General features: G+C 44.5%; 1 protein-coding gene across 3 annotated transcripts; it reads right to left on the reverse strand.

Annotated features, from left to right (window-relative positions):
• Positions 1–437: 437 nt before the first annotated feature.
• On the reverse strand, positions 438–18,380 carry smarcal1 (SWI/SNF related, matrix associated, actin dependent regulator of chromatin, subfamily a-like 1). Of its 3 annotated transcripts, none has more exons than XM_063006475.1 (18): positions 18,324–18,380; positions 17,917–18,178; positions 16,453–16,813; positions 14,522–14,572; positions 14,169–14,429; positions 12,892–12,942; positions 12,608–12,791; positions 11,464–11,614; positions 11,030–11,191; positions 10,502–10,567; positions 10,240–10,380; positions 8,819–9,037; positions 6,212–6,282; positions 5,942–6,044; positions 5,397–5,579; positions 4,537–4,637; positions 4,363–4,459; positions 438–828 (listed from the first exon to the last, which is right to left on the reverse strand). In XM_063006475.1, exons 2-18 carry the CDS (start codon positions 18,157–18,159, stop codon positions 634–636), a joined length of 2,640 nt encoding a protein of 879 aa, XP_062862545.1. In that variant the 5' UTR covers positions 18,160–18,178; positions 18,324–18,380; the 3' UTR covers positions 438–633. The 3 variants fall into 3 exon arrangements, with proteins under 3 accessions (XP_062862545.1, XP_062862546.1, XP_062862547.1); XM_063006476.1 differs by having other exon boundaries at positions 17,917–18,161; positions 18,324–18,339; XM_063006477.1 differs by lacking the exons at positions 5,397–5,579; positions 18,324–18,380 and having other exon boundaries at positions 17,917–18,305.
• Positions 18,381–18,790: the final 410 nt, after the last annotated feature.

Here is an 18,790-nt window from a genome sequence, read left to right on the forward strand (position 1 = left end):
AGATCGTGTCCTCAAATATGTGGATTATTACTGCTTTTGTAGCTTCTCTCCACCGTTTGCTTCGTGGCTCGACAGACTGTACAGTATATGGTGTATTAGTCTGTGTCGGAAACCAAAAAAACGTCTAAACTGCCCACACGCCTCATTTCTTCGCCGGGTTCATCCGGTGCATTTTTGGTCTTCCTCTCGTCATCCTCCTTCTGTTTTGTGTTTTTATTTTCTTCCACCATATCAAAGAAACCTCTCTTGTCTGTTGGCACTGTTATGCTAACACTAACTAGTGAGCTGTACCTGATCTGCACTCTTAGCAGTGAACAGTATTATACGATTTGCTGCTTATTGAATCCAAAGGCTGTTTATTCAGTTATGCTACAATACAGCGGTATAAGGAAAAACTAGCACAGCATCAGTGTTTCAATATAAGCACGACTCGAAGCTTCTAAACATCAACTCTTTATTAATAACTCTTTATTTTCTCTAAATAAACTGTACAAATATTTATTCCCTTTTCTTAAAAACTAATCAGGGACAAACTAAGGGGACGTTATTTCCTGCTCATGATGATAAAAAGGTCCGAACTTCCTAAAAACAGAACGTTCATACGAGTGAGATTATTTATTATTATAGTTGAGTTTATTTGCTGAAATAATCCTCGATGAGCCGTTTCTTGCTGGGGCTCTCAGAGACCTGGTGGTTCTGATGGCTGGCTGAGTGGGTGTGGTCGGCGTCCTCCCAGTCGCTCACGGCTTCCAGCAGCACCGATTCGTCCATGTCCTCCTCAGAGAATGACCTCTCGAACATCTCGGTGATGCGCCGCTGCTTAGGGTCCTGGGGTGCAGTAAAAAAGGGTTCAGGTAGGCATTAGGGTAAAAAGGTGCAGTAAAAAAGGGTTCAGGTAGGCATTAGGGTAAAAAGGTGCAGTAAAAAGGGTGTTTAGGTAGGCATTAGGGTAAAAAGGTGCAGTAAAAAGGGTGTTTAGGTAAGCATTAGGGTAAAAAGGTGCAGTAAAAAGGGTGTTTAGGTAGGCATTAGGGTAAAAAGGTGCAGTAAAAAAGGGTTCAGGTAGGCATTAGGGTAAAAAGGTGCAGTAAAAAGGGTGTTTAGGTAGGCATTAGGGTAAAAAGGTGCAGTAAAAAGGGTGTTTAGGTAGGCATTAGGGTAAAAAAGTGCAGTAAAAAGGGTGTTTAGGTAGGCATTAGGGTAAAAAGGTGCAGTAAAAAGGGTGTTTAGGTAGGCATTAGGGTAAAAAGGTGCAGTAAAAAAGGGTTCAGGTAGGCATTAGGGTAAAAAGGTGCAGTAAAAAGGGTGTTTAGGTAGGCATTAGGGTAAAAAGGTGCAGTAAAAAGGGTGTTTAGGTAGGCATTAGGGTAAAAAGGTGCAGTAAAAAAGGGTGTTTAGGTAGGCATTAGGGTAAAAAGGTGCAGTAAAAAAGGGTTCAGGTAGGCATTAGGGTAAAAAGGTGCAGTAAAAAGGGTGTTTAGGTAGGCATTAGGGTAAAAAGGTGCAGTAAAAAAGGGTTCAGGTAGGCATTAGGGTAAAAAGGTGCAGTAAAAAAGGGTTCAGGTAGGCATTAGGGTAAAAAGGTGCAGTAAAAAGGGTTCACGTAGGCATTAGGGTAAAAAGGTGCAGTAAAAAGGGTGTTTAGGTAGGCATTAGGGTAAAAAGGTGCAGTAAAAAAGGGTTCACGTAGGCATTAGGGTAAAAAGGTGCAGTAAAAAGGGTGTTTAGGTAGGCATTAGGGTAAAAAGGTGCAGTAAAAAGGGTGTTTAGGTAGGCATTAGGGTAAAAAGGTGCAGTAAAAAAGGGTGTTTAGGTAGGCATTAGGGTAAAAAGGTGCAGTAAAAAAGGGTTCAGGTAGGCATTAGGGTAAAAAGGTGCAGTAAAAAGGGTGTTTAGGTAGGCATTAGGGTAAAAAGGTGCAGTAAAAAAGGGTTCAGGTAGGCATTAGGGTAAAAAGGTGCAGTAAAAAAGGGTTCAGGTAGGCATTAGGGTAAAAAGGTGCAGTAAAAAGGGTGTTTAGGTAGGCATTAGGGTAAAAAGGTGCAGTAAAAAAGGGTTCACGTAGGCATTAGGGTAAAAAGGTGCAGTAAAAAGGGTGTTTAGGTAGGCATTAGGGTAAAAAGGTGCAGTAAAAAGGGTGTTTAGGTAGGCATTAGGGTAAAAAGGTGCAGTAAAAAAGGGTGTTTAGGTAGGCATTAGGGTAAAAAGGTGCAGTAAAAAAGGGTGTTTAGGTAGGCATTAGGGTAAAAAGGTGCAGTAAAAAGGGTGTTTAGGTAGGCATTAGGGTAAAAAGGTGCAGTAAAAAAGGGTTCAGGTAGGCATTAGGGTAAAAAGGTGCAGTAAAAAGGGTGTTTAGGTAGGCATTAGGGTAAAAAGGTGCAGTAAAAAGGGTGTTTAGGTAGGCATTAGGGTAAAAAGGTGCAGTAAAAAGGGTGTTTAGGTAGGCATTAGGGTAAAAAGGTGCAGTAAAAAGGGTGTTCAGGTAGGCATTAGGGTAAAAAGGTGCAGTAAAAAGGGTGTGTTCAGGTAGGCATTAGGGTAAAAAGGTGCAGTAAAAAAGGGTTCAGGTAGGCATTAGGGTAAAAAGGTGCAGTAAAAAGGGTGTTTAGGTAGGCATTAGGGTAAAAAGGTGCAGTAAAAAAGGGTGTTTAGGTAGGCATTAGGGTAAAAAGGTGCAGTAAAAAGGGTGTTTAGGTAGGCATTAGGGTAAAAAGGTGCAGTAAAAAGGGTGTTTAGGTAGGCATTAGGGTAAAAAGGTGCAGTAAAAAGGGTGTTCAGGTAGGCATTAGGGTAAAAAGGTGCAGTAAAAAGGGTGTGTTCAGGTAGGCATTAGGGTAAAAAGGTGCAGTAAAAAAGGGTTCAGGTAGGCATTAGGGTAAAAAGGTGCAGTAAAAAGGGTGTTTAGGTAGGCATTAGGGTAAAAAGGTGCAGTAAAAAGGGTGTTTAGGTAGGCATTAGGGTAAAAAGGTGCAGTAAAAAGGGTGTTTAGGTAGGCATTAGGGTAAAAAGGTGCAGTAAAAAGGGTGTTTAGGTAGGCATTAGGGTAAAAAGGTGCAGTAAAAAGGGTGTTCAGGTAGGCATTAGGGTAAAAAGGTGCAGTAAAAAGGGTGTGTTCAGGTAGGCATTAGGGTAAAAAGGTGCAGTAAAAAAGGGTTCAGGTAGGCATTAGGGTAAAAAGGTGCAGTAAAAAGGGTGTTTAGGTAGGCATTAGGGTAAAAAGGTGCAGTAAAAAAGGGTGTTTAGGTAGGCATTAGGGTAAAAAGGTGCAGTAAAAAAGGGTTCAGGTAGGCATTAGGGTAAAAAGGTGCAGTAAAAAGGGTGTTTAGGTAGGCATTAGGGTAAAAAGGTGCAGTAAAAAGGGTGTTTAGGTAGGCATTAGGGTAAAAAGGTGCAGTAAAAAGGGTGTTTAGGTAGGCATTAGGGTAAAAAGGTGCAGTAAAAAGGGTGTTCAGGTAGGCATTAGGGTAAAAAGGTGCAGTAAAAAGGGTGTGTTCAGGTAGGCATTAGGGTAAAAAGGTGCAGTAAAAAAGGGTTCAGGTAGGCATTAGGGTAAAAAGGTGCAGTAAAAAGGGTGTTTAGGTAGGCATTAGGGTAAAAAGGTGCAGTAAAAAGGGTGTTTAGGTAGGCATTAGGGTAAAAAGGTGCAGTAAAAAGGGTGTTTAGGTAGGCATTAGGGTAAAAAGGTGCAGTAAAAAGGGTGTTTAGGTAGGCATTAGGGTAAAAAGGTGCAGTAAAAAAGGGTTCAGGTAGGCATTAGGGTAAAAAGGTGCAGTAAAAAGGGTGTTTAGGTAGGCATTAGGGTAAAAAGGTGCAGTAAAAAGGGTGTTTAGGTAGGCATTAGGGTAAAAAGGTGCAGTAAAAAGGGTGTTTAGGTAGGCATTAGGGTCGACAGGCTCTCGTGGGGACTAACTCCATGAGCTCCCAGGTTCAGTTGTGCTACCGGCCTGGCTTGGTACCGACAGAAACTTCTCTACTGCTGCAGACCTGCAGTCCTGACCGAGGAGGGTCGTGACTGACACACGCCCCCTCCGACACGTGTGCAGCACCGACCGCTTCTTTTCACCTGCACCAGAGATCCATACCGTGTACAGAGAGTCACACACTGATCTCCATTATCCCCCGTCTCTGTGCAGCACCATGGATCAGCCAGCAGAGGGCGTAACAGCAGCACTTATGAGGAATCGATTCGACCCTCCCTCCCTCTGAAGAGCCGACCAGCGTCGGTGAACGCGCCCTGCCGGCCGGTAGCACAGCTGAAGTTCGAACTCACGAGTGTTTTACCGCTACACAACCCGAGTCAGAGCGTTTTCTTAGATATACTCATTTCCTGGTGAGAAAGCTAGACAGAGAGTTTGGACCGACCTTGCTGTGAAAGCTAGCGCACTCCGCCTTGTCCGAAATGTTGGACTCGCACAGGCCGACCTGCTCCAGGACGTTCATCTTCTCCTGGATCATGGGCCTGCAGGGAGAGCGGGGTGAGTCTGAGCACCGGCGGTCAGGAGATCACAACAGGGACGATCGGGGCGCATCACTTACCACAGGTAATCATCGGCCGTGCCTTTAGCTACCAGGTAGTGAATTTCCACACACCGTGTCTGACCGATTCGGTGCACTCGGTCCTCAGCCTGGATCAATATCTGTTAGAAAGATACAGAAAATATAACAGCCTGGATAAAAAAGTATAAGTTTTTATATAATATCACAAAACTAAACTGCTGCTTTCGGTGGTTTCCATTAGGGGGCGCTACAGTGGATCATTCATCTCTATCTCACCCTGTCCTAAACATTTCCTCCCTCCTCTGCACCCTTCTGACTATAAAACTCTCATCCCTCTTCTGCACATGCTCAAACCGTCTCAAAGCTGTACAGCATCGCAGTCCTCACTACTGTCATGTAGACTCTCCCTTTCTCCCACACACTGTATTGCACCTTCCTCTGTACTGCTGCAGACCTCCATTCCTGACCGAGTACAGACCGCTTCTTTTCACCTGCACTGGCCGGGTTCATACGGAGATCCGTATCGCGCATGGAGGGTCAAGCACTGATCTCCGTTATCTCCCGTCTCTGTGCAGTGCAGCGCCATGGATCAACCAGCAGAGGGCGTAACTGCAGCAGTTACTTAAGGCACTCCCTCTCACGGACCACTGATTTATTTTAAATATGCTTGGAGACCCTGTGGTTTATCAACTTAAGGATAATGTAGGTATCTACTGTACATGCCACGCCTAGTTCTCCTAGCCATCAAGGGGACGTTACCGTGTGGTTCCATTCACCCACGTTCACCCCCCTCACTATAAGCTCCTATAAAACCTCTAAACCTCCAGGACTCCAGTAAAGGTGTAAAATGTTTAATAAACCCCGCCCACCACGGACCACCCTTTCGGACAGACACTGACCCCTGGGTTCCAGAAGAGCTCGGCGAACACCACCAGGTCGGCGGCGTGCAGCGTCAGGCCCATGTTGGCGGCGGTGATGGAGAGCACGGCCACGCAGCTCTTCCCCGAGAACTGGAACCTCTCGCACAGCTGCTGCCGCTCGGCCGAGGGCGTGGAGCCGTCGATACGGATATAGCCGATTCCCTGCGGTGTCGACACAGAACAGCGCGCGTAAACGTTACAGCAGTGTGTCCGGCGTGCGCGGGGTTCCTACAGTTACTGAAACTCCTCACGGACAGCAGACGGAGGCGTGGTTCGAACCCACGTTCGCGTGCAGGAACCACACCAGCAGCTACGATGATGTTGAAACAGATCCATTTTAAGGCCACTGGTGCGGATATAAGTGATTCCTTTGGGGTGTAGATGTGAAATACCATTGGGGAATTGGATATGACTAGATTGGAAGGAAAATTGGGGGGAAATGCATTTTCCCTAACTGTATTTTATAAGTGATTCCGAAACGTTTGGGCTGGTACAGTGAGGGTACATAGATTAAAAGCTTTTACCTTATCAGCGAGTTCTTTACTTATGCTGTCCAGGACCCGTTTGTGATGAGCGAACACCAAGAACTTGTCACGCCCGCACTCCAGCATGTCCGATATGTACTCCCTATAAACACAAGAACATAAAAACTAAATACAAAGTCTGCAGATAAGCACACACACTCAACAGAAATCAAATAAAGATTAAAGAGAATGAAACACGTCACACATTCTTCTTTTTACTGTGTTTTACTGAACGTCCCAACTTTTCTGGAAATGTACATGGAGACTCACATGATTGCCCTGATCTTGGCTTCTGCTGTGTGGTTGAAGAAGACCAGCAGCGCCTCCTTCTCCTGCATCTTCTGTAAACACACACAACTGAGTTACCGCTAAAATATGAAAAATTATTTAAATTATCAAAATTTTGAGCTGACCGTGGCCACTTTAGCTTCTCTGTGGGTGTAAAATCTGTGTGATGCACACAGTCCGTAAAATTAAAGACCAGGGCTGAACTTTTTTCCAAAACAACAGCAAAATAACACCACATCTACAGTGAAGCATGGTGGTGGCAGCATTACAGTGGTGTGCAAAAAAATAGCAGTGATTTAAAAAAAGCGAATAAAGCACAAAATCATTATAATAACTTTTATTTCCATAAATGCAAATGCACTGAAAATACTTCACTTTCAATTCTAAATTCTAAACATTAACAAAATGTAGCCAGTTTGTGTTCATCCTTTACAGAAAATTAAGAAAAATGAATATTAGGCTGTTCAAAATAATAGCAGTGCAGCATTTTTCTTTAAAAACTCAAAAAATTATCTATAACATGAAAAAATGTTTGAGGTTTCACTTTACTTTAAATTACTGAACTAATATTTAGTGGCAGAACGATTGTTTCTGAGATCTGTGTTGCATGGAGTCGACCAACTTCTGGCACCTCTGAACAGGTATTCCAGTCCAGGATGATTAAACTACATTCCACAGTTCTTCTGCAATTTTGGGTTTTGCCTCAAAAAAACTTTAGCCCACAAGTTCTCTCTGGGATTGAGGTCAGGGGATTGTGCTGGTCACTCTATTACCTCAATCTTGTTTGTCTGTAACCAAGATGTTTTGGGTCATTGTCATGTTGAAACACCCATTTTAAGGACATTTCTTCTTCAACATAGGGCAACATGATCTCCTCAAGTATTCTGATATATTTAAACTGATCCATGATCCCTCGTATGTGATAAATAGACGTAACACCACGGTATGAAAAATATCCCATATCATCATTTTGTACCACCTTGCTTTACTACCTTCCCAGTGAACTTTGGCTTGAATTCAGTGCTCGGGGGTCGTCTGATATACTGTCTACGGCCACTAGACCCAAATAGAACAATTTTGCTTCCACCAGTCCACAAAATGTTGAGCCATTTCTCTTTGGACCAGTCAATGTTCCTTGGTAAATTTGAACCCATTCAGGACACGTCTTTATCTTAACAACGGGACTTTACAAGGAGTTCTTGCTGGTAAATCGGCTTCACTTACTCTGTACTCTGTACTCACTGCTAACTTCAGATGTTCCTTGATCTTTCTGGAGGTGATCACTGACTGAGTATTTGCTATTCTGGCTATTCTTCTATCCATTTGAACAGTAGTTCCACGCTTCCTTCAGCACCTTTCAGGTTTTGGTTTTCACTTCAAGGCATTTGAGATCATTTTAGCTGAGCAGCCGATAATCTGCTGCACTTCTCTGTATGTTTTTTCCTCCACAATCAACTTTTTAATCAAAGTACGCTGTTCATCAGAACAATGTCTGGAACAACCCATTTTACCCAGTATTTCAGAAGGAAATGTGCTATGACCAACCTGTGAAACATTTGCCCCCCTCTTACCTTAAATAAGGGCCAAAATTGACACCCGTTCTTCTGCAGAATGAATGACTTCACCATCTGAACTCCTCACTGCTATTATTTTGAACAAGCCCCTTTCAATCAATGCTTCGATTACTCAGAATGAGCGGCATGCATGTCCTAATTGTTGGGTTTGTTTTATTTTCATTACTCTACTACACTTTCAAGTCAATTTTTTGCTATGTAGAAATATCACTTCTACTAAAAACAGTGATTTATCAGGTTAATGGTGTTGGAATGCTATTTTTTTTTAACACCACTGTATACTTTGCTGGGGTTGGAGCTGGGGCTTTATTCCAGGTAAAAGGAATGATGAACACTTCCAAACTTTCAGGCCTCTGCTGAAAAGCTACAGATTAAGACGGATATTCACCTCCACATCAAGAAAAGGTGGCGCAGCAATAAAAACACACGCTAGCACACCAGAGCTGGATCTGGAATACATCGCATCGAGTCTCGGCTCTGCCATCCAGCTTGTCTGAGCAGCCACATGAACAACGATTGGCCTGTTGTTCATATAGGGGTGGGATATTAAAGCCGGATGGGGTCTCTCTCTCATAACTAATGCAATTACGACCTCTGCTGGCTGATTCATGGCGCCTGCACAGAGATGGGAAAAGAGTGCTCTCAGGGTGCGTCTCTCCGTACACAACGCTGAGCTGCACTGCACTCGTCAAGGTGTAGGTGATAAGATGCATACGGCTGCTGCCCACGTGTCGGAGGGGGCGTGGGTCAGCTTAGACTGATCTGGAGTGTTTTTTGCTCCGTGTCTGAGGGAGGAAAGGATGAACGGGAGTCACTTTGAGCACAGAATGACTCTCGGCTTGAGGTCTGGCTCTGTGTGGGAAGAAGCAGCCGGCGACTATCGACACGTGGACTCATCTAAATGTGGTGAAAGGGTTAAAACGAGACTCTGATTGAGTCGCTGGCTGGCGTGTGAAGTGACTGACAGGAACATGTTCTGTGTAACCGTGTGCTTGGTTCTGTAGACTGCACTCACATTGCGGCATCCCTTGGCGAGCTCTTTGGCTGCGGCAGTGAGGGCAGCTTTGGTTCGCGAGTTGATGCCATCTGTGGTGACCGTGACGACTTTCCGCTGCTTGGCGGGGAGCTGCGAGAGCACGTCGGACTTCAGCCGCCTCAGCATGAGACACTCCTCCAACAGCAGCTTCAGCTCGGCCAGGTTAGAGGAGCCCGAGTAGTCCCAACCCCACGGGAGCTACGGGGGGAACGGTACAGGGTAAAGCGTCCACCAGGTCAAGCTTAATAACACACAGGTACCTACGTACATCAAGTATTTACACAGCAACCATGAGCTTCTAGGACCTTCTATATATTAAAAAAAGAGACTGTATTAAATTAGAGTGAGCCCAGTTTGATCTCTTCTGAGAAGCTTCTCACAAGACCTTCACGTGTGTCTGTGTGTGGGAATTTGTGCCCATTCAGTCAAAAGATGACAGCATTTATATGGCTGGACAAGGATCTCGCTCTCCCTTTTAGTTATGCTGTAATAATTAGGGCTGCCGGAGTCTAAAACTCTCTGTAAAACTGTTTGTCAACTAGCATTGTACATTATTAACTACATTCTCTGTTGTTTTACCCCGAGGGCATTCTGATGGAAACCTGTTTACCCGCCGAGGTTAAGGATTGAAGTCGAGACTGCCGGGACAACGATGCTGCTCCTGCCGGATGTGACGGGTCTGGAGTAATTGCAACGACAAGAAATCACTACAGACTTTATTGAAGACTAGAGCGGATAACAACTCTATTATTATTTAATTGTTTATTTATCTATTTATTACCAGTTATGACTTTTAGATCATTTAACTCTGTGTTCGTATGCTCTGTGTAAATCCTATTTATTTAAAGTATCCTCCAGGCCACCCAAGAAGGACCTGCTGAGTCTGGTTCCTCTCAAGGTTTCTTCCTGTAATTTTCAGGGAGTTTTTCCTTGCCACAGTCGCCCTCGGCTTGCTCAACAGGGGTTTTTGTATCTGTTGGTCCTGGATTTTGTAAAGTTGCTTTGAGACAAAGTATATTGTAAAAAGCGCTATATAAATAAAGTTGACTTGACTTGACTTGATCTTGATGTTCCAGTTCATTCCAAAGCTGCTCCAGTGCAGGTCAATGAAGCTTCTTTAAAACGAGCTTTTCTTTAAAGAGCCTTCCCTAAACTGTTGCTGCAAAGTTGGAGGTTTAAGCAGTGTAGCTTAAATCTACATTTACATTACTATCCAAAGCGACTTACATTACAGTGACAGTATACAGTCTAAGCGATTGAGGATTGAGGGCCTTGCTCAAGGGTCCAACAGTGGTAACCTGGCAGTGCTGGGGCTTCAACCAGCGACCTTTTGATTACTAGTCCTGTACCATAACCTCTTAACTTCAATATAACTGTTGCTGACTGATGAGATACGCTACCTGCTTAGCGTCACAATAGCGCACTCCGAAGTCGTGGAAGCGAGGGAACAGCGTGGGTCTCACAGCCTGAATCTGGGTGTAGAGCTCGGCCGGCCGGGACATGGCGGGGGTCCCCGAGAGCAGGATCACTCGCTTAGCAGCCTGGAACATTCACACGGCAAGAAACAAGGAACCCAGAGATCAGTGACGGTCCAGGAACATCTTAGAAACAGTAGATCTGATTGTGCAGACTGATCGTGGATAAAAGAGGAATGCTTTACACCTTTAGCAGAGGGAGAGCGGCCCTGCACCGAGCCGTCTTACTGTTCTTCAGGAAGTGGGATTCATCCTGCACACACAAACACACCCACAGCAGAGGGATTAGAAACAATTAAGCTTAAGCTTTAAATGAATAAACTGAAATTCTGTTTGTTTTTAAATAAGCATGTAATGAAGGCTGATGTGTGTATACACACTCGAGTCACATTATCATTACAGCAGCTAGACGGGCCGGGAGCGACTCAATAAGGTCCTGGTGGGTTCTCACGGCTATCTGGAGCCACCATATCCATTTAATAAAGAAGGAACCGAGCAACGGAAGTGAAACATCTGGCTGACTCTGGCTTATGGAAGAGTTTAGGCTTATGGACTGCCGAGTTCGTGTGGACGCCCGGTCAGGTCGGTAGCTCTGCAGAGATTTGAACTCTCGCTGTAGTGTGCTACCACGTTACGTTACGCCACCTGAACCCCGTTTACACCTTTTTAACGACCTACATTAGACAATATATCAGTAGAGGAATAAAATCCATACCATAATGAGCACTCCAAACTGAGCGGCCCCGTCCTGCTTGCCCGTCTTGCTGAGCAGGTCGTAGCTGATGATGTTGACCAGCCCGGAGCGGAGGCGGTCCTTCCCCGTCACCACCACGTTAATGCGGTCTGCCGATACCGAGGGCAGCCAGCGCCGGATCGCCTGTCACACAGCAGAGAGAGGGCACACGCGTCTGTCTGTCGTATCCAGTTCCCAAACCGTATTTCACCTCCACTCCTGACTGAGGAGGGTCGCGACTAACACACGCCCCCTCCGACACGTGCGCAGCACCGACCGCTTCTTTTCCCCTGCACCAGGCGGGTATATATGGAGATCCGTATCACACACGGAGAGTCACACCGATCTCCACTATCCCTCGCCATTGATCAGCCAGCAGAGGGCGTAACTGCAGCAGCCGCAACTCTGGAACTCACCTCGGCCCACGTGAAGCGGACAGACGATGGCGTGACTATCAGCAGCGGCCACTCTGTCCTGTAGTGAGCTGCGATACAGATGGCCTGCACCGTCTTACCCAAACCCATATCATCAGCCAGGAGCAGCCGGCCTTCTCTGGACACTGCAAAGCTGTAGGGGACAATGTACATCATTCAGCTTAAAGTGAATATTCAGTGTCCTAAATAGTTTTCAGTAAAAGTTGGGACGTTTAGTAAAAGGCAGTAAAGAGGAGAATGTGTGACGTGTTTCATTCTCTTCAATCTTTGTTTGATTTCTAACGTTTTACTGATCAACTTCATTCTAGATTGTAAATAGAAACAGGTTTAGAATTTGACGCTGTAACAGACTCCAGGGCAAAAAAAGGTTCCACAGTGAGCAGGTGAGTTGGTGAGCGGGTTATGAAAGGATCCACCTGGATCAGGATCAGTCTGTGATGGGGCGTGGCTCACCACTGTGTTCCAAACTTCATCAGAGAACCGATCAGTTCAGAAAGAGCATTCCTTTCACCATCTACGGTACATGATATTGTAGAAAGATTCAGGGAGAGTCTCAGTCTGTGTAGGGCAAAGTCACTGTCATCTGTTGATAAACACGCCCCTGTCCCAACTTTTTTGGAGTCTGTTACAGCATCGATTTCTAAACCTGTTTCTATTTACAAACTAGAATGAAGTTGATCAGTGAAACATTAGAAATCAAATAAAAATTGAGGAGAATAAACACATCACACATTCTTTTCTTTACTGCCTTTTACTAAACGTCCCAACTTTTACTGGAAATGAGGTTTAACATTTATTATGTCCTGATCTAGCTAAACACACATGGAACTGAGCACCAACTGGTCCAGTCTGTCTGATCTGTACTTAACTGGCAACCACAGCTCTGCCTGACTCAAGGACAACCACCCACTCCATCTACACACAGACGCATTTCCCATCATGCTACACTCCCGAGAAGAGGGCGTGTCTAAATTCTTAGCTCCCTTAAAATGCTCCTACTGAGGCGCCTTAATTCTGAGTGATGATCTGACTGAGGTCTGATTAGAATCCTCTCTACCGAGGTATAGGGGAGCAGGGCGGGTCACCAGGTTCTCACACAGGGACTAAACAACGTCACATGACCTACTTGACGCCGTGCTGCTGGAAGGGCATGAGGCTGCGCGTGAGGACCGGGTCGACGCCCGAGAGATCGGCCTCCGGGATTTCATCGGGTCTCGTTCCCGTCTTCTCAAACTGGGAGGAGAGGGCCTGGACCACAGCACGCGGTAAGGGTTCGATCTCCACCGCCGAAATGTCGTTCAGAGCCTCCACTACGTACAGAGAAGCGAGAAAGGGCCATCCCCAAACTGTTTCCTCAATGTTCAAAGCATAAAATATGACATCCTAATCACAATTACATTAATGACTCACTCAGCTTTCCATAATCCTCCAGCAGGAAGCTCCACTTTCTTGTTTTCATATCTGTAATAAAAGGAACACAACCACAAATCACAAAAAGTTGGGACAGTACAGAAATGTAAATAAAAGAAATAAAATAAAACCTCAGTGTTCGTCCAATTTCTTTTGACGTTTATTAGATGTCAGACAGGATGAACCTGAGATATTTCATCTTTTATCTGCTCGACTTCATTTCATTTATTAATAAACATCCATTCCTGCAAATAAAAGTTGGGACGGTAAAGCATTTACCACTTTGTAACGTCGCTGTTCCTTCTCACCACACTTTTGAGGACGCAGAGCGATGATGTGTTTCTGTTATTTTGTCCGCTCTTACTGCAAACACGTCTTAAGGTGTGAAACCTTTTGGGGACAGGTCAGGACTGCAGGCAGGCCGGTCCAGCACCCGTACTCTCCTCTTCCACAGCCGTGGCTTTATAATGTGTTAAATAATGCACAGACGTCCCTGGAATTGATGCTCGCGCTCTTGTCCTTAATGCACCAAAATTCCCTTCGATTTCTTAAATGTTCTAACGATATTCTGCACTGTAGAGGGAGAACATGCAAATCCCTTCCAGTCTTTCTTTGAGGAACGTCGTTTTTAAGCATTTTAATCATTTTCTCACACATTTGTGGACAAACTGGATCCTCTGATCATCTTTACTCATCAGAGACTCTCAGCCTTTCCTGGTGCTGCTTTTGTACCAAATCATGATCACAATCACCTGTCTGGAATCACAGCAGTGTTTACATTTTTTACCTCATTACTAGCACATTACTAAACAGCCCCCGTCCCAACTTTTTTTTGGAACGTGTTGCAGGCTTGAAATGCAGGAATGGATGTTTATTAATAAATGAAATTAAGTTGAGCAGATAAAACATGAAATATCTCAGCTTCATCCTGTCTGACATCAAAGAAACGTCAAAGACTCTGCATTTTCCATACCGTCCCAACTTTTTCTGATTTGGGGTTGTATTTGACAAATATTTTATTGATATTTTCAGAGATACTTTCATCCACTGAGACAGAATTCAATCTGAGCACTTCAGGGTTGAGTCCCTGTTCAAGGACAAAACAATGACAGCTAAAAGACGATGGGACTTGATCCTACGACCTTCAATTCTATAACCCAGTATCTTTAACACTAATCCACAATTGACTGGTATTTCGGCTGATGAAGCTCGGGGTGGCGCAGCGCTGTATATAAAACATTAAAGACATATTATAACACCCATACACCAAGACTCACCGTAATTTTTGGAGGGCATCTGTTTAAACGCGCTGATCACATCTGCATTATACGTGACGTCCACTTCCAGACGGGAGCGAGAGACCAGGGTGCATCTGCCCTTCACCAGAGCGCCCGGCTTCTGCCAACCCTGGCACAGCTTTATCAAGGCCGCCAGGGCCGCCGCGTCTTTGGGCCGAGAGCCGGAGGACGACAGATCCAAACCCTCCGTCCCCTCCAGAGGTTTTAAAGACACCGAGGGGAGACCGGATGCTTCCTCCACTAACAGAGGAGAGAAATGCCCGACAGCGTTACACTGAGGCTCCCGACGTCTAACACGTACGTAGTGTGTGAGTGTGGAATAAAAGACCTACTCAGATGTTCATAGTCCTGAAGGCTGAAGTTCCACATCTTACTGGCTGGATCTGAAACAGAAGTCACACGTTCATCAATACGGAACATACAGCTACAAGACAAAGTAAGTGAACCCTTCAACTCAATAACACACAAATAGTTTTATGTCTGTTTGAGCCAACAGCCACAGTGCAGGAGAAAAAGTAAGTCAACCCATTCAGCAGAAACACCTTCACTGATCATTTCCTGTAGATGCAAACAAGGGGTCTGTGTGTAAACAAGGACGCATTTCCCATCATCCTACACTCCCGAGAAGAGGGCGTGTCTAAATTCTCAGATCCCTTAAAATGCTCCTACTGAGGCGCCTTAACTCTGAGTGATGATCCGACCGAATGACGAGGGAGCGTCCGACGCCTCCTCGGCGCTGAAGATCGATCCCAGCATTCAGTGCGGCACGACTTTCCTCACAAAGAACTACGAATATAATGCGGAGCAACCAACGGAGTTCTTTTCACATGTAAATAAATTCTGGTTGATGTGTAATCTGTATAAAGGTGTAATTATACGAGTGTGGGTTTATTTGTGAATTGGGGCGTCAGGGAGAGTTTAAGCGTTTTCGGTACGCGGAGGGAGACGTTAGCAGGCGTGCGCTAAAACTGTGCTGACATAATGGGTAGAGCGTCTAAATAATCTGATTATGAGCTCCAGGTCGAATTAGAATCCTCTCTACTGAGGCAGCACGGCAGCTCTCAAGAATTTTAGACACACCCAAGACTAGTACAATGATTTTGGACCATTCATCCATCTAACTGTGTTTCCAAACATAGCTCTCTGACTCATCAGAAGGTCTGATTTAAACATGTAACAACAATAATCATTATTATTAATATTGTTAAAATTATATTCCAAGAGCACGGTTATACAGAATTACCCCCCCCCACCCCCCATTACCCCACTAAGGTATGATGTACCTATATTACTCTATAATAAGATCCTTACATTGTCTGTGGTCAATTTTCAGAAAAATATATAGACGGGCTTAGTGATTAACAATAATTAACACAAGTGTATGATACATGTGATTAAAACTACTTTAACTATTACAAATGCAATTTAAACCATAGTTATAAAGCTTATCAATACTTATTTGATCTCATTTTTTCCCAACAATTTAAAAAATATATAAAAAATGCCTTGACATATTCCAAACTGGTTTTATAAACTGGAAAAGAATAAGTTTAATATATACCATAAATATATGAGTTTCTATTCTAAATACATCTAATTATGTAAATAAAACTCAAATTAGTTTATATAAAAAATTAGTGTATGTTGCTTTGTGGAATTCATAATGAATAGAATGCATAAAATGACAATTTACTGATATTTACCTTAAATACCTGCTGTATACAATTTGATACACACATTTTACAACAATATAAATGATGAGATATCAAGTACTAATAAGGTGCATAAATCCACTAGATATTCCTACTGAAAGATCAGTAATAATTTGAGTGTTTTTTAATCCTATAGTTCACAAAATTGGCAAAAACATCCATGCAAAACCGAAGGTCCCTGGTTCAAGCCCCACCACTGCCATGTTGCTGCTGTTGGGCCCTTAAGCAAGTCCCTTAACCCTCAATTGCTCAGACTGTATACTGTAACTGTAATGTAAGTCGCTTTGGATAAAGGTGTCTGCTAAATGCCGAAAATCTAAATGCAAATGCAAAACAACAGGGTCTCAATAAAAGGTCCTCTGGTGCATGCAGTACATGAAAAATCCAACAGAAGGCAGAAGACAAGTATCAAATTGTATACATCAGGTTTTTCAGGAAAACAATACACATACTGATGACGTAGAGGTCTCTAAAACTCATGTATCAGATACGATACACTTGGCTTTACATGGTTAAGAGAGGAGTGACGGTCAGAGTGACCGTTCGCTCACCGTAGCTTCTGGACGGAATGCTCTTAAACACGTTGATGAGCTCTGCGTGGTAGCTGACCTCCACTCTGAAGCGCTGGTCAGAATGAAGTACACACTTTCCTCTCACACTGACCGCCGGCTTCTTGGCAGGTACAGCCGAGCCGGACGCTTCGAACGGTTTGGGTGTGGGCTTCTCTGAACCCTGAGGGAAGGGCTTCACGCCTCCCTGTCCATAAAAGCTCCCCACCGTCCCGGTGGACTTGGGTTCGGAGGACACAGCGGCATCAGGTCTGGGCTTGGGGGGTTCGAGACTGGTTGAAGGAGCTGAAGCTGAAGCTGAAGCGGTCCATTTCGGAATGGGAAGCGGATCTATGAGCTGCGTCTGGAAAAAAACAGAAATATGAAAGCAAACAGGACGCACCTGACATCAAAACACCAAAAACATGGAACATGGATTTCAGTTCATCATTACTGCTGATTAAGTGTAGACTGATTCAAGTGCAGAGGTGTAAAACTTCTATCTGTGCAAAATCAGATCCACCCAGAGGAAACCCATGCAGACACGGGGAGAACATGCAAACTACACACAGGAAGGAGGATCAAACACAGGACCTTCTCGCTGTGAGGCGACAGTGCTACCCACTAAGCCACCGTGCCGCCCAGATCTACAATACCGTAAAGTAATAATAATATAACAATAATGATGTCTCCTCGGAGTAGCATGTAGAGTTCAAAGAGCAATGGCCACGCCCAGGTGGCGCAGCGGGATGTTCCGCTAGCACACCAGCACCGAGTTTCGAACCGAGGAGTTGCCTCCGGTCGGCTGGGCGCCATCCAGCGGGTACAATCGGCAGTCCCTGCAGCAGATACTAATCGGCCACCGCGTCTGCAGGGTGGGGACCGGACTGTGCGTGCGTGGGCGGGTCTTCATACGCTGTGTAAGTACCCCGATTGGTGGAAGAGACGCCCGTGCAGAATGCAGGGGCGAGAAGAGGCGTGTACAGCGACGTGCTCTCCTCGGATGCTATCAGATATCCCTGGCAGCAGCGGAAGACAAAATTGAGTCGCTAAATCTCAATTTTGGGGAGATTTAGGGGGAAAAGGGGAGAAAATGCATTAAAAAAAGAAACAAAAAAAAAAGAGTAATGGCCAAGGACTGAGCCCTGAGGGACACCACAAGACAGAGAGCCAGTCAGATTTAGGAGCTACAGTCGAGACAAACTGGTGGAACCGTACAAGGGCCAATCACATTACGAAGCCAGGATAGTAATCGGCTTTGATCCTTGATCAGATGCCAATAAAAGATCACTGACCACCCTAACAAGAACAGTTTCAACACTGTGGCTTCTCCTAAAGCCAGACTGTGTACAAAAACCCCAAGGGGTCTGAATACCTTCACAATCCACCATGTCATGTATTCAATTAATAACTGTAACCTATGATGCATGTCCTGATAATGATGCACATGCAGTGGTTTGTTCTCACCCGTTTTGCAGGAGCTGCACTGTTGGCTGCAGGTTTGGGGACAGGAAAGATGGGCTTGTACTTGGCATTTCCTCCTGTTGGATGGGTCCGAGGGGGTCGGTATGGTTTGGATGGTGCAGGTACAGGGTGGACTGGTGGTTGGTGCCCCTGTGCCAGTCTCTGTGCCCTCCTGGCCAGTGCCCTCTGTCTGTTCTCTTCAATCTTCCTCTGCTGCTCTGGAGTCAAAGTGCTGCTGCTGGACATGTCTGCAAAATACACTCACCTAAATACAGTCCTGTCTTCAGTTAGTCCTGTCTCACCATATTAAACTAATCAACAACAACAACATCTGTGGCTGTCAGTCTTATTATCAACATAAACACGTCATATATCTGAACCGTACTGTGCTTTTAATAATAAACACCGACCTGCTTATTTCTGCATTAAATTATAGTTACAGTTATATAATTAATCCACTATTCATTATTAATACGTCTCTTTAGCATCATTGCTAATCGGTTGTCATGATAAAGTAGAACTTCAACTTAAAGCGCGACCAAGACGGATGTGACGTCCTGTGGGCTGCGCTACATTCACCCATAACACCCTACACACTATGTAGTGCCCTAGTAAGGGAGTCTGTCTTTCTTCATATCTAAAAGCACATTTTAATACATTCAGCGCACTCATTTCATCTAACACTGATCTATAATATCAAGTTTAATCAGGAATATATTAATAATTCTATCAGATGCAGAAGTATTTTGCACTTTCTAGGAAATACAGAAAATACGCAATTTGGAACACAACTCTGGCTCCCTTCAGTGCACAAGTGCGCCCTATTTATGAAGTAGACGCCATTTTTGTAGTTTATAAGTATAATATATACTTTTAT

The sequence above is a fragment of the Trichomycterus rosablanca genome, chromosome 12 (assembly GCF_030014385.1).
Source record: "Trichomycterus rosablanca isolate fTriRos1 chromosome 12, fTriRos1.hap1, whole genome shotgun sequence".
NCBI lineage: Eukaryota > Metazoa > Chordata > Actinopteri > Siluriformes > Trichomycteridae > Trichomycterus > Trichomycterus rosablanca.